This window comes from Sinocyclocheilus rhinocerous, unplaced genomic scaffold (assembly GCF_001515625.1).
Source record: "Sinocyclocheilus rhinocerous isolate Xijiao unplaced genomic scaffold, SAMN03320098_v1.1 scaffold161, whole genome shotgun sequence".
Lineage (NCBI taxonomy): Eukaryota > Metazoa > Chordata > Actinopteri > Cypriniformes > Cyprinidae > Sinocyclocheilus > Sinocyclocheilus rhinocerous.
Genome location: NW_015627226.1, coordinates 367,215 through 381,398, shown reverse-complemented (window position 1 = coordinate 381,398; position 14,184 = coordinate 367,215). Strand labels below are relative to the sequence as shown.

General features: G+C 38.3%; 1 protein-coding gene and 1 long non-coding RNA gene across 2 annotated transcripts in view; one reads left to right on the top strand and one right to left on the bottom strand.

Annotated features, from left to right (window-relative positions):
• LOC107722054 (uncharacterized) overlaps positions 1 to 1,017 on the top strand; it is a 6,787-nt gene extending 5,770 nt beyond the window's left edge. Inside the window, exons 2-3 of the long non-coding RNA XR_001637764.1 lie at positions 630 to 841; positions 937 to 1,017. This is a non-coding gene — a long non-coding RNA (uncharacterized LOC107722054). The remainder of the gene's footprint in view (positions 1 to 629; positions 842 to 936) is intronic.
• LOC107722044 (excitatory amino acid transporter 5-like) overlaps positions 825 to 14,184 on the bottom strand; it is a 31,037-nt gene continuing 17,677 nt past the window's right edge. Inside the window, exons 3-11 of the mRNA XM_016530275.1 lie at positions 8,399 to 8,614; positions 5,016 to 5,058; positions 4,200 to 4,431; positions 4,019 to 4,118; positions 2,864 to 3,097; positions 2,183 to 2,377; positions 1,735 to 1,869; positions 1,260 to 1,359; positions 825 to 1,154 (exon numbers count right to left, since the gene is read on the bottom strand). Coding sequence (XP_016385761.1) covers positions 879 to 1,154; positions 1,260 to 1,359; positions 1,735 to 1,869; positions 2,183 to 2,377; positions 2,864 to 3,097; positions 4,019 to 4,118; positions 4,200 to 4,431; positions 5,016 to 5,058; positions 8,399 to 8,614 — 1,531 coding nt within the window. The 3' untranslated portion in view covers positions 825 to 878. The remainder of the gene's footprint in view (positions 1,155 to 1,259; positions 1,360 to 1,734; positions 1,870 to 2,182; positions 2,378 to 2,863; positions 3,098 to 4,018; positions 4,119 to 4,199; positions 4,432 to 5,015; positions 5,059 to 8,398; positions 8,615 to 14,184) is intronic.

Here is a 14,184-nt window from a genome sequence, read left to right as displayed (position 1 = left end):
TGCAATAAGACAAAAAACGGCCGGTTGCCGATCGCGTAAGCTCCAGGGGAAGCTCCTTAAGTTCGGCCATCCTACACACACGTGACTGACCGCTCGCTCGCACCAACAGGAGGAGGCTCGTGTTACTCTCTACACTGCTCTCAACCTGAGCGATTCCTACACTTTCAGTCTTTGAGGAGACATGAAAAACAGCGCATACCGCAGGAACGGTATAACGGAAAATATTAGCGGTTTTGAAACCCTGACATTTTCAAATCACGGTATACCTTGAAACCGGTCATCGGCCCATGCCTATGTGTCGTCACGAGCCGCAGGGTTTAATTTGGTTTTGTTTGTGTATGTTTTTTTGACTCTCAAAGCCATTATTCCCATTCACTTCCATTATATGACTGACAGACTGCAACGGTTTGAGTTCAAAATCTTCGTTTGTGTTCTACTGAAGAAACAAAGTCACCTACATCTTGGATGCCCTGGGGGTAAGCAGATAAACATCACATTTTCATTTTTGGGTGAACTATCCCACAGAGAAAGCTTTAAAAAGAACTTTTCTGAAGATGAAAAAAAGAGATCTCAGCAGCATATGATGTACAACATACCAGAATAAAACAACACTTATCCACATTCCACAGACAAGCTGTCCATGAAGAGCATTGTTCTTCTCTCCTGCGGATCACAGGGAAAGGACACGATGACAACAGCACTCAGGAGCTCGGCCAACCAGGGGTCAACAGCGTTCGGCAAATCCCCTTCACATGTCCAAAGATTCACCGGCCCCCGATCGCTTCAGCTTCCCGTCGTGAAATTCCCTACAAAGACATTCACACGCACTCAAAATCCAAAGGTAGAGAAAGAGAACGGCTTTTGGTCTGTGAAGGAGTCTAGACATTGGTCTCCAGACCGTTCATGTCAATGGTACAGTGGTCTTTGTCTTTATAGTCTCGTTTGTAATGGTGTGGAGACAGATGAGGGGACTTCTTCTTCTTGTCAGGGGGCCTGATGCCCTCCTCCAGCTGCATGAGACGGGCCACGTCGGGCGACAGGTGCTCGGGTTTCCTCATGGGGCCTGGCGGAGGGGACAGGAAGCAGCCGTTTTTCTGATAGGACATCATCTGCTGGATGCTGATCATGGGCTTGGTCTCACAGATGAGAGGAATCTGTAAAGAGAAGAGACGAAATCAGAATTTTATAGTGAAATGGACATTAGGGTCCCCAGGCAACGTGTAATTTATTTTGAAGAACCCGTATAAACTCATTCTCACCTCCTCGCCCTCCTTCACGAAGTCTTTTCTGCATATGTGTGCCATGATTCCTGTGGCCAGAGCGTCACCCATCACGTTCACCATCGTCCTGAACCGATCCCTGACAGATACACAAGTAAACGTCGTAATCAACAAGTTCTTAATAAAAATCAATCATAAATCTTAATGAGCATCGATCATCAGTGTTGCCAAGTACGTGGTTTTCCCATGGAATTGAGCTGCTTTTATACTGTTGCTGCAGGTCTTCCCACTGAAACAAGATTTTGACCAAGGTAGGAACCCACAGAAGGAGTTTTTTTTTGCCCCCCCAGAGTTTTTGATCCCCCATTTGCCCTGGAAGGCGATTAGGCTAGTTTTGGCCTTGATTTGACTAGTTTAGCTATTGGGCTGGTTTTGTTATGCAGACCTGGCAAGCCTGTCAATCATAAACATCAATCATACATTTACAATGGAAATGAATAAGAGAGAGACTTACAGGGCCCAATCCACAGCAATAATAAGAGTGATGTCATCTGTAGGAAGTTCCACTGAGGTTAACACTATCACCATGGTTACCAGGCCGGCCTGTGGAATGCCAGCAGCACCGATACTGGCTGCTGTAGCCGTGATGCTGAAGTAAAAAAAAAAATAAAAATTTAAATACACAATGCCTGGAGTAAGAACTTTTAATTTAATTTATAAATTAAGTGAATTCCACTCAATTTGCTTTATAGATTATACAGTAATAATTAATAAAGTTACTATATATGTTAATATAAAATATAATAATTATAATGAATTATTCAATAATAATAATAATTACAAACAATGATAATATTAATATCCACTGACAAAAAAAGATAAAAGATATAAAAAACAAATAAATAAAAAAACTTAACCTCCAAACTCTTCAGATGGCATAACTCACAAATGTCTTACCCTACCTGATAGTGATGATCTGCCCAAAGTCTAGCTCGTAGTTGTTGACTTGAGCTATAAAGATGGCTGCCACGGCCTCATATAGGGCAGTGCCGTCCATGTTGATAGTGGCGCCAACAGGAAGTACGAAGCGAATGATGCGGCGGTCGATGTGGTTGTTCTCCAGGAGGCACTTAAATGTGATAGGCAGCGTGGCGGAGCTGGAGTAAAACACAAGAGTTTGTCGTTTACATTTGTGCTACTATCAGTTCAAGGCTGGAATTCACCACTCAACTTTTCACTAGAAATCAGAATTTACATTCTGGACAGTCAGAGTTTCACAAGATGTTGCATAGAGTATGATATCGGCACAGACTCCAATATTTTATCTTCAGACTATGATTCCATCTGGTTGGAGCGTATTAAACACGTTTGATATTTAGAGTCGATTTTAGAACATTACACATTGTTTTCATATGTCATGTGTCTTCTAGCAAGGAGGCACCTGTTTCTGCGTCTGTTGTGTTTGGAACAACTTGAAAGTCTGGAAGTGTATGATCTTCAGTCGTTTAGTGTGTGATGCCCAGTTGGTAAGTGAATGATGCCAAGCGTGTTGATTTGAAGTTGTGTAGTGTATTCCTGTCTTTAGTTTGTTATCATCTAGCAGGACTTATCTCAAAACATGAATTGCATAAAGGTGCTGTTACCTGGATGCAGTAGCTAATGAGATGAGCAGGGCCTGTAAAATCCCTCGGATGTAGACGATGGGGCTCTTTTTCGTAATGAAGAAATACATGGAAGGCAGAATGAACAGACCGTGAAGCACCAGCCCCATGACCACAGTGATAGCATAGAAGCCCAGTTTCTTTCCCATAGCTGAAGGGTCGTCCATTTCCAAGATCTTCCCAGCCACCAGAAACACAATTCCAAACGGGAAGTACCTGTAGTGTTACACCAGAAATAGATGGCATTCTGAGGTGGGATTCACCAAACAGTTGCACACGGAATGTAGGTGCAAATACTGGGTGCAGTACTGAGGTTTTTCTTGTGTGCTGAAACTGTGCTGCATATTCAGTATTTAAATGAAGTCATTGATATTACTTTGATATTCACAAACATGCTTTTTCTATGTAAAATAGGCTCAGTGGAGGCTAAAGAATTGTGCCTAGCACAATTTGCATCATGGTTTTACCACCAAATGACACTACATGGTAAATGAACCTATAAGTTCTATATAAAAGAGCCTGAGTGCACATTCTATGCAAGAATATTATGAACAAGAATATCATAGTTTCACTTAAATGAGACTGAAATTATTCCATTTATACATTAGTGTCAATGTTAATTGGCCAGTGCAAACTGGCATCGGTGCTAATTTGATATGTGTTTGCGCCATTGCCTAAACTACAGCATTCGCTGTGAATCGGGTGCTAAATCAGCGCAGTTGGCATATGTGAAAAAAACGTTGATTTTTGCACAATTACAACATTTTCAATTTTTCGTTCTAAGTGAATCTACTCTTTAGAGTATTTACAACAGGGACCTTTAAAATCACATCTTATTAGCTTTTTGACATGTTTGTGGTCTTGTACTTTTAAATATTCAATATCTGCCATAAAAAAGATTTTGACATTCAGTTGAAAAAAATCTAAAATGCTTAATGCATTTCTCAGAAATTAAATAATTGAAAATTTAAAACAAAATCTAATTTTGAGGCACAAACGGCACTGTTTGGTGAGAATGACTTAAACATGAAGAACAGTCGACAACTACGTAACTCTCTATGTAGTTATTTGGTTTATTGTCATAGTGAGACATACATTAATTTTGGGTTTCAGTTACAAGATGACGCATGTCTTTACCATATAACAATGGCCACAATTTTCAGCACAGCTTCATTCAGACTCTGGCAGAAGTTGACAAGAGCGCTGCCATTTGGTCCCATTCTTCCAAGCATGATTCCTAAATGACAAGAATACTTGAGTATTTATAAAACAGACTGGATAAAACTGTGGAATTTCAGACGTTGCTGCTACAACTCACCCATAGTAGCTGAGAAGATCACGATACCGAGGACGTTCATGCCCTCACTGGTGCCAGGAAGCGTTCTGAAGACCACATCCGGAGGTGGCGTCAGGTCAAGGGAGAAGTTCTGGGTGTCTGTGCCATTGTCATCCTGGATTCCATAAATGAAGACCCGTTTGGTGGTGGTGTCTAGTACGTCCTGACCAATGGTGGGTTTGGACTTCATGATAGGGATGCTCTTTGTGCGATACTACAATTCATAATTAACATGGCATACATAAAACAAATTAACAGCAAAAATCATAGTAATGCGAAAATATAAAAGCCAAAGGTACAGTAGACAGCATTACGTATGCAATTCTGGCCGATATTAGCTGATAATTATTTCCATGTTATGGCCGATAATTTGTTTTGTCAAAATAAATGAAATAAAACACTAAAAGCTCAAATTGATGAAGTGGATTACAGTGATCACAACATTATAATGTGCAGTGTGAAAAATTGATATTAATTTTGAGAACAATAAAGATCATATTTAACAGTTTTTAATTTATTAGTGTTTTTAAAGATTGACTTAAAGTGAACTGTAGATGACTGCAAATGGGGAAATGAGCTGTACAATTAAATAGCCAATACTGACGAATACCAAAAAATAAATAAAAAAAACTTTAATACTGGCCGGTTACAGTTACATATCCTGCATCTCCACCTAAAATGACATTCTTATGTGGATGGTATGTATAAAAGGGAAATTTTTGGTGTAATATGACATTTTTCTGGTTTAACAGCTTAAGCATTGAAGGCACAAACTAATGGGAAAACATAAAAACTCACTTGCTGAAAAGTTGCTTGGACCAGGTTGGCTGGGAACATGTTGCTGATGGAGGAAAGAGAGGTTTTTTTATTAATATTATTATGAATATTAATGTTTATTACACAGAATCAGTGGCTTTCTGATTTTTCCTAACCTGCTGAAAATACTAAAATGGTTTATTCCGATTATCTACTAATTTGGTGCTGGTCAGGCTGGTACGCCAGCAAAACTAAGCTGTTGAGGAGGAATAAACAAGAAGTTTTGTTGATTAAGCTAATTAGGTTAGTTATGGGACCAACATCCAAATCACAACATTTGTTGTTGATCAACCATGGTATTTTTTTGCATCTGTAAAAGCACCCCTTGCATAACAGAAGAAGAGGGGTATATGAAGTCCAGAGACTTTTCAGTTGGGCAAAGTCCAACTCTGTAACTGCAGTTTAAAATGTATGAACCTAAAAGTTAAAAGATAATAACAGCATTTAAGCTAAATTCAAACAACTACACTTACAAGCAAATACACCACAAAGGGGTCTGTGATGTCAAAATGCAGTTTTATGTTGGCATATGTTCTTTCCCATCACCAGCAAAACATAAGTGCATTGCAGAAGTGTGCATACTGTGACACAGTCAACTAATCCTAATCCAAGTGTCTTGCTTTAGTTTGCTTATCAACACACTGTCTGGTTAGCACAGAGGGCCCCAGAAACGCCAATCCCAATAACCTCTCAATGGAGGTCACAAACATCACATGCTAATTTGGTACCTCTCTAATTCTACCTGTCTAAGACTTTGATCATGAAATGCACTGTTAAAAAATAAACTTGTGGCTTTATGTAAATAGTCTCCTCCTCCATCACCTCAATGAGGGCCATATGGTCTCAGGCTCAGATTAGTAATCAGTTTAGGCTCCAGTCTTCACCCTACACTCCAATGACACAGAGCCATGCTCTGTCACGCAGCACAGGTGACAGGTGGGGCAGAAATTCCTTATTCCTTAGTCCTCAGCCAACCCTAAGCTGAGCCATGTCTAAGCTCTCCTGATCCCTCAACATCATAGCCACTTAACATCTCCACGGAAATTCAGGCTGAAATAAAGTCATGTCTTTTAATCAACATAGGGCATGTAAAGGTGCAATGCAGTTGCCTTTATGTGTAATGTGATTTATGTTTAGATTTCTGAGGAATGACTATAAAGTAAGTAGATAACAATAATAATGCTCATAATCAATAAACTCATATACAGTACAACACATGCATCCTTGCATACAAAATGTGTGGCTCACTTTTAAAGAACATTGTCCTTAATACCTATGCTTTAACTAACTAACTAACTAACTAACTAACTAACTAACTAGTATTTCCAACAGTCAAGTCTGTCAATAGGAATGTCAAGGTTTGGGCTGTCTTGTATAACTACATATGAATTAACAAAAACTAACTAACTAACTTACTAACTAACAATGTCCACCAGTCAAGCATTATGGAATGAATGTTAAGGTCTGGGGCTGACTTTCCCCACACAAGGACTAACTAACTAACATTTATTCCCAATGGTCAAGCATGTTGATAGGAACGTCAATATTCTTCCTCCTAAGGACTCAATATGAATGAGTGAAACTAACTAAAACTACTTAACTAACCAACTAACCTATTTCCAGCAGTCAAGCCTGTTGATAGGAATGTCAAGATTTGGGCTGTCTTGTCTAACTCCATATGAATTAACAAAAACTAACTAACTAACTAACTAACTAACTAACTAACCTATTTCCAACAGTCAAGCCTGTCGATAGGAATGTCAAGGTTTGGACTGTCTTGTATAACTCCATATGAATTAACAAAAACTAACTAACTAACTAACTAACTAACTAACTAACCTATTTCCAACAGTCAGGCCTGTTGCTAGGAGTGTCAAGGTTTGGGCTGTCTTGTATAACTCCATATGAATTAACAAAAACTAACTAACTAACTAACTAACTAACCTATTTCCAACAATCAATCCTGTCAATAGGAATGTCAAGGTTTGGGCTGTCTTGTATAACTACATATGAAGTAACAAAAACTAACTAACTAACAATGTCCACCAGTCAAGCATTATGGAATGAATGTCAAGATCTGGGGCTGAATTTCCCCACACAAGGACTAACTAACTAATTAACATTTATTCCCATTGGTCAAGCATGTTGATAGGAACGTCAAGATTTTTCCTCCTAAGGACTCCATATGAATGAGTGAAACTAACTAAAATACTTAACTAACCAACTAACCTATTTCCAACAGTCAAGCCTGTTGATAGGAATGTCAAGATTTGGGCTGTCTTGTATAACTCCATATGAATTAACAAAAACTAACTAACTAACCTATTTCCAACAGCCAAGCCTGTCGATAGGAATGTCAAGGTTTGAGCTGTCTTGTATAACTCCATATGAACTAACTAACTAACTAACTAACTAACTAACTAACTAACTAACAAATGTCCACCAGTCAAGCATTATGGAATGAATGTCAAGATCTGGGGTTGACTTTCCCCACACAAGGACTAACTAAGTAACTAACTAACATTTATTCCCAATGGTCAAGCATTTTGATAGGCACGTCAAGATTTTTCCTCCTAAGGACTCCATATGAATGAGTAAAACTAACTAAAACTAACTAATTAACTAACCATCTAACCTATTTCAGTCAGGCCTGTTGATAGGAATGTCAACATCTGTCTTTCCCCTCCATATCACTCCATATGAACTAACCAACCAACCAAGCAACCATTTCCAACAGTCAAGTATGTCTGCTTTTCCCCTCTTGAGAAACTAACTAACTTCAGCGTGGTGGAAGGAATTTCAAGATCTGGAGCTGTACTTCCCCTCCTCAGGACTCCATATGAACTAACTAACCTCAATAGTCAAGCAGAGTGGAAGAAATGTATGAACTAACTGACTGACTGACCGTCCGACCGACCTCAGTAGAACTAACTAAGCTCAATAGCCAAGAATGGTGGAAGAAATGTATGAACTAACTATCTAATTGACTGACTGACTGACTGACCTCAGTAGTCGGAAAGAATTGTCAATCTATCTATCTATGCATGTCCTTTTTGACACTAACTGTGACAAGTTCCTGACTAACTGTTCCACTGACCGACTGGAATAGTGTCACTGGGGTAAACTCCGGCCTCATTTACTCAAGCAAACACTAACTGGCTTATCATGAGCTTTACTCACAAGGTTTAACAGACAGTTCAAAGCCTAATCATGTGAGGTCTCTGGAACCCTTTATATTCTATCACTGAAAACATGAGGGAAGTAACTGCATATTTCTCTGCATGGTTAACTGAAGCCGACGCAATAACTATCCTAGCCTATGCAGCAAACAGACTGATCCCAGATACACAATAGCACAGGCTTACCGGATAAGGTCAAGTAGAGCATCAGCTGAGCTCATGATGGGCTTCCCGCTGTCCTCCGAATCCTCCTTCTGGGCAGCTCCACCCGGGTGGATGATGATGACCATGACGATGCCCACCACCACAGCCACAAAGGTCGTCCACAGATAATAAGAAACTGTCATGATTCCCAGTCGACTAGAGCACTTAGCATCCAGTGCTGCCAAACCAGACATCAAACTGAGGAGAGAAAAACATTTTTAAAGAATATATAAAACAATTCATAAATCAGTTGAATGCAGAAATGCTAAAAATAAAATAAAATAATAAATAAAGTAAAATAAAAAATTCAAAGATCAGAGCTAAATAATAATAATACATAAAATCTCCAAAACAGGTCAATTTTGTGTCTTCATTGTTCAATATCTACACAGTAAATATACTTTTTCAGTAACTTCAGGTTTTGGGGAACATTAAATGTGAAGTAGACTTAAAAAAAGACGCAATATAACATGTATCTCCTGATATAACTTAAAAACAAGCCACATGCTTTGATTTGACTTAATGGTGCCATCACTGAATCTATCATCAGTGACTGCACTATCCTCAACAACTCAACAAAGATCTCATATATGGAAAAGAACAGATTTTTGCCACCTTGAACAACCTTTCACCCAGCTGTGAGAGTTACGTAAGACTAAGACAGATGTTTGCTCTGTGTGTTGACCTCTGATGTATCTTCAGTGCATTCGATCCATTCCATACCAATTCAGAACAGAACAGAAATAAATTAGGCTTTACAATGTAAGTTTAGCTTTACAGAGTCTACTATAGCCACTTCAGGTACACTCTAAAAAATGCTGGGTTAAATACAACCCAGTGCTGGGTTGGGTTGTATTTAACCCAGCATTTTTTAGAATGTAGTTCTATGGCCATTATTGTCCATTTGTTCACAGGGAATGTCCCTCTATGCTGATCTCAACATAATAAAAGTAATTTTTTTGTGATCACGATATAACCAACGGGGGTTTTTTTTCATGATCTAGACAAAACAAAGGCTGTTTTCATCACATTCACAAGAAATAAACGGTAGGTTTCTTACCATTTCTTTAATAACAGAAAACCATTTAAAAGTGTCAAAGATCATTTCATAAGCATGCAGGGATGTGTTTCCTGAACAATGATGTGATCTGCTGCTTAACAACCATAGTACGATATATTGTTGAGAAACTAACTAGCTAGTCATGACTGTGTTCCGAAAATGTACGAACTTTGTCACTCAGAAATGTAGGAGCAATGTTGGAACCATATTGGTTAGAGCCATCATTTATGAGGTCAAGCAGGTGGTGGAGCGATAATTTCTGCTAATTAATCAGTTCAAGATCAAATTAATGTCAGACTATTGCTGTAAATAGCGAACATAGCATGCTCCGCTTTTTTGTTCTGTTATTTTGTTGTATTTTGCAGGTTTCCTTACATCACTCAGGCGTTCCCCCGGGGTACTACAGCATATACACTCTACAAAATGCTAGATTGTTTCAACCCAACTTTGGGTCAAATATGGACTAACCCAACCGTTGGGTTAAATTTTTACATTAAATTTTTAACCCAAAAGTTGGGTTAGTCCATATTTGACACAAAAGTTTCAGTTCAAGATCAAATTAATGTCAGACTATTGCTGTAAATAGCGAACATAGCATGCTCCGCTTTTTTGTTCTGTTATTTTGTTGTATTTTGCAGGTTTCCTTACATCACTCAGGCGTTCCCCCGGGGTACTAGAGCATATACACTCTACAAAATGCTAGGTTGTTTCAACCCAACTTTGGGTCAAATATGGACTAACCCAACCGTTGGGTTAAATTTTTACATTAAATTTTTAACCCAAAAGTTGGGTTAGTCCATATTTGACACAAAAGTTGGGTTGAAACAACCCAGCATTTTTAGAGTGTACGCACATGCACACTCTTTAAAAACTATGCTTCAATTCTCTTAACAAATTAAAAGACGTAGAATGAAATTTATACTGCATGTCAGCTTGCTTATTTTGCTCAAATGCATGATCTATTTGTCCACATGCCATGCTAACAAGAAACTATGCTTCTAACCACAGGTCGAGAGCTGTAGTTCCACACATTTTTGCAATGCTGTTTGGGTATATTCATTGGAACTGTGGATTCAGGAAACACCAAATCAGTGAACTATGTTGAATTCAATATTTAAAAAAAAAAAAAAAGCAATTCTCTATTGTATTCCAGACTTTGGAGGATTTGTAAGACAGAAAAGCCAAAATGATCTCTGATATAGAGACAATGAAAAGAGCTTGTTAGTAATGAAATCTTTGCTGTCATATGAGACATCCATTGCTGGAGAGTAACTAACCAAAAGAAGCAATGCTACTAACCTAACTACATCAATCAGTAGTGCAATATTAAATATACAATTATTTTATATTATTGTAAAACAGCATTATATTGGCTTGGATTAATAGTTTAGATTACCAAGGCTTTTTTTAATCTTCACAATGTGCACCGATGAATCATTCGCAATAAGAACAGGAATGTGTAAATTAAGATTATTCAACATGCATTTCTGGCATAATGTTCATTGCAAAAAGTAAGTGAACAGGGCCAATTTTGGGAGAATTTAAAATAAATATGAAGCTCATAATTTTATAAAAGCACTGACATTAAATCCTCTGTTCAAAGTTGCATATTATTTGAGCTGTAAAATAGTTTTAGGGTTTTAGGTGTTATTGTTGTCAACATGAAGTTATGAAAACGCAGAAAAAGTTTTTTTCACACTAAAATCATGTTCACATATGGTTTATGTCATGTAGCTATACCATTGAAACAGTGACTACTTTAATGTTTACATGCACTTCCACTGAAAGTGAAGAAAAAAGGTCAAATTAATTGTTTTGCTAAGCAATATTAGTGCTGTCAATTGAACTTAACTTGAACATGCACTATGTAAATATATATAAAATATGTTATTTTTCAAAAATAAATAAATCTGCCAATGTGGTAAGAAAAAATTCTTAATTCAAAGGGAAACAAGATTATTTTTCTCCCCCCATTGGCAGATAATTTTTCTCATTTTAAACAGAAACTCACTTAATTTTGATACATTCTGATACAAAGCAAAACTTAATATCTTATGCCATTATGTTTCTCAAGTACATGTATCTTGGTAAAGGATATTTGTAATGGAAAACAAGACAAAAATACTAAGTATGAAAATCAACTTTTGCAGTGCGGAATATTCCTTTAGCAAAGTAAACAGTGTTCATTTTTTTTTCATGTCGACTCTAATGACTTCAGTCTATTTAATTGACTTGAATCACTCTATAGTTTAGTGTCTAATATTCCATACTTGTTTTCTTTTCTAGCAGTATAGTGTACTGACTGCTGGTTGTGCGCAAGCAGGTGCTCATGTATGCTAATAGTGTATGTACATGTGTGTTAAGCCCCTTGCTGTCTGACCCTGCATGTGTTTCTGCTACAGGCGGCCAGCAGGACTTTCAGACCATCTGGAGCTTTCTGTGAAGCACCTCTGTTTGACAAGAGCATTACCCTAATCCTGCCTGGAGATGGGAAAGTCCAGATAAAGTCTCTATGCCTGGGCATACAGTATATAGTAGAAACACTCACACAAGTCCATGTGGGTGAATTGCTTGAAAACATGTCCAGTACACATTTTAGCCAAAATAATAAAAGGTGTAACAATGCATTGTAACATTATTTACAACAAGACCGCCCCCCCAATCCCATTATTGCAATAAACTGAGTATTTTTTCCCCTTTGTTTGCAGTTGTGATTTTTCATGTTCTTATTACTACATACAACAAACGCTCCGTTGACTAACGTAACCACGGTTCCCTGAGATAAGGGAACGAGCGTTGCGTTTTACGCTATGGGGACAGTGGTCCCCAATGGGTACAATGGGTACAGTGCTCCCCAACCCGTGTTGGAGGCATCTGTTGAGACCGCCTTCCTTCTAGAGGTCAGTCCCAATGGGATGCCTGGCTGAAACAGGCGACAGGTTTTCCAAGGGCCACAGCTCTGATGTAGCAGTGGGTTACCCTAAGATGAAAACATCGCAGGCACCAAGCGTGGGATGGTACATGAAGGGGCCACATATTGAAGCAGGCCCATAGGAATCACAGAGGAAGCGGCTGATATAAGGCCGAGCATCCTTTGGAAAAATCTGAGGGGACGTGAAGTCCCGAGTCTGAACGACCCCACTAGCTGCTGACTTATGTCCGAGTGTTCCAACATAATCCAAGCCCACATCTGGGCTGATTCGATAACTGTCCCCAGACTCGCTGACTGGGAGACAGAGAGCTCTTGACTAAATTGATTTTTAGCCCAAGTCGCTCCAGCAGTGTTAATTTTGACAGCGAATTTTGATTTAGTTTTAGTCATAGTCTTTTGACTAAAATGCCATTTAGTTTTAGTCATATTTTAGTCATCTGAATTGTTTTTAGTTTTAGTCTAGTTTTAGTCGACTAAATATCATAAGATTTTAGTCTACTAAATCTACAGTGAATTTAGTCGGCTAAAATCTAATGGGTTTAGTTACAGTGCATTTATTAAGCATTTCTCTAAAATTTCCAAACTCATTGTGTATGTTTGATATTAAGGTTTTATCATGATAGACACCGATTTAACTGTGGTGACACAACATGCCTTTATGTTAAAATTAAATAGAACCACTTCTCATAAAGAACAAAAACATTGTCTTCTTTTTAATGAAATACCAATGGTTATATAGGCTAATTGTGCATTCTTTATAGCAACTTGTTTACTATATTCTTTATTCTTTCAAGTAGACATATTTATTTCTATAAATAAATGTAGATACATTTTTAGGGCTACTAAAGTTTTTCAGTCAAGAGCAGTGCATGATTTTCTGTCTTTCTGTTGTTGCTTGATTAACATCAATGACTCGGACAATAGCAACTAAATTAGGCTGCTGTCCCTTTAAAACCGAATGCACAGCTGCAATGGATGCAATGTACTGATACACGTTCTCCCTGCTGTTTACGTCACTTAAGACGTAATCAACTGTGTTTACGTGAATACTCGTCAAAACGGACAATGTCTGCTCTTCTCTTACTCCCACATATTGACATTTTTGAAAGTTTTATGCGACGTGCAGCAAGTGTATTTTAGCTTATGTCCAGCCGGTTCATATGTACGCATCTAACCTCCGAACCATGCAGCAGATTCGTTCTGAACGAATCTCTTCCCAAATCGTCCCTCCCTAACATTTTCGTCTCGTTTTTATTCGTTGACGAAAATGTCAATAGATTTGTGTCACAGTTTTTGTCATTCAAAAAGAGTTTTAGTTCGTTGTCGTCTCGTTGTCGTCAGTGAAAAAAATGTCGTTGACAAAAATTATGACAAAAATTATTCGTCAACGAAATTAACACTGTGCTCCAGGTGGCTGAGCAGCAGTGACCTGTGAGCGATGAGTTCCTGTTCCGATCTGGCTAACACAAGCCAATCGTCGAGGTCAGTGGGTAGCGAGTCAGTCCCGGGCCCATATGCAAATAATTTGTACGGGCCTCCCCAAACGTTATTGGCTCCAACTCAGTTAACTTAGGCCCTATTGTTGATTTTTCTGAAGTAAATAACGTTACGTGAATTGTGACTATTCACAAGCTGTTTTATTTACGGTCTAGGCTAATGCTTGGAAATGATGTTTAAAGTTTTCAAGTCCATTCATTATTTGTAGCACGCAAGCCACCCAATAATCGCAGCTTTGCACTTTGTTACTACAAAGTCTCAGCCTTCTGTCAATTTTAT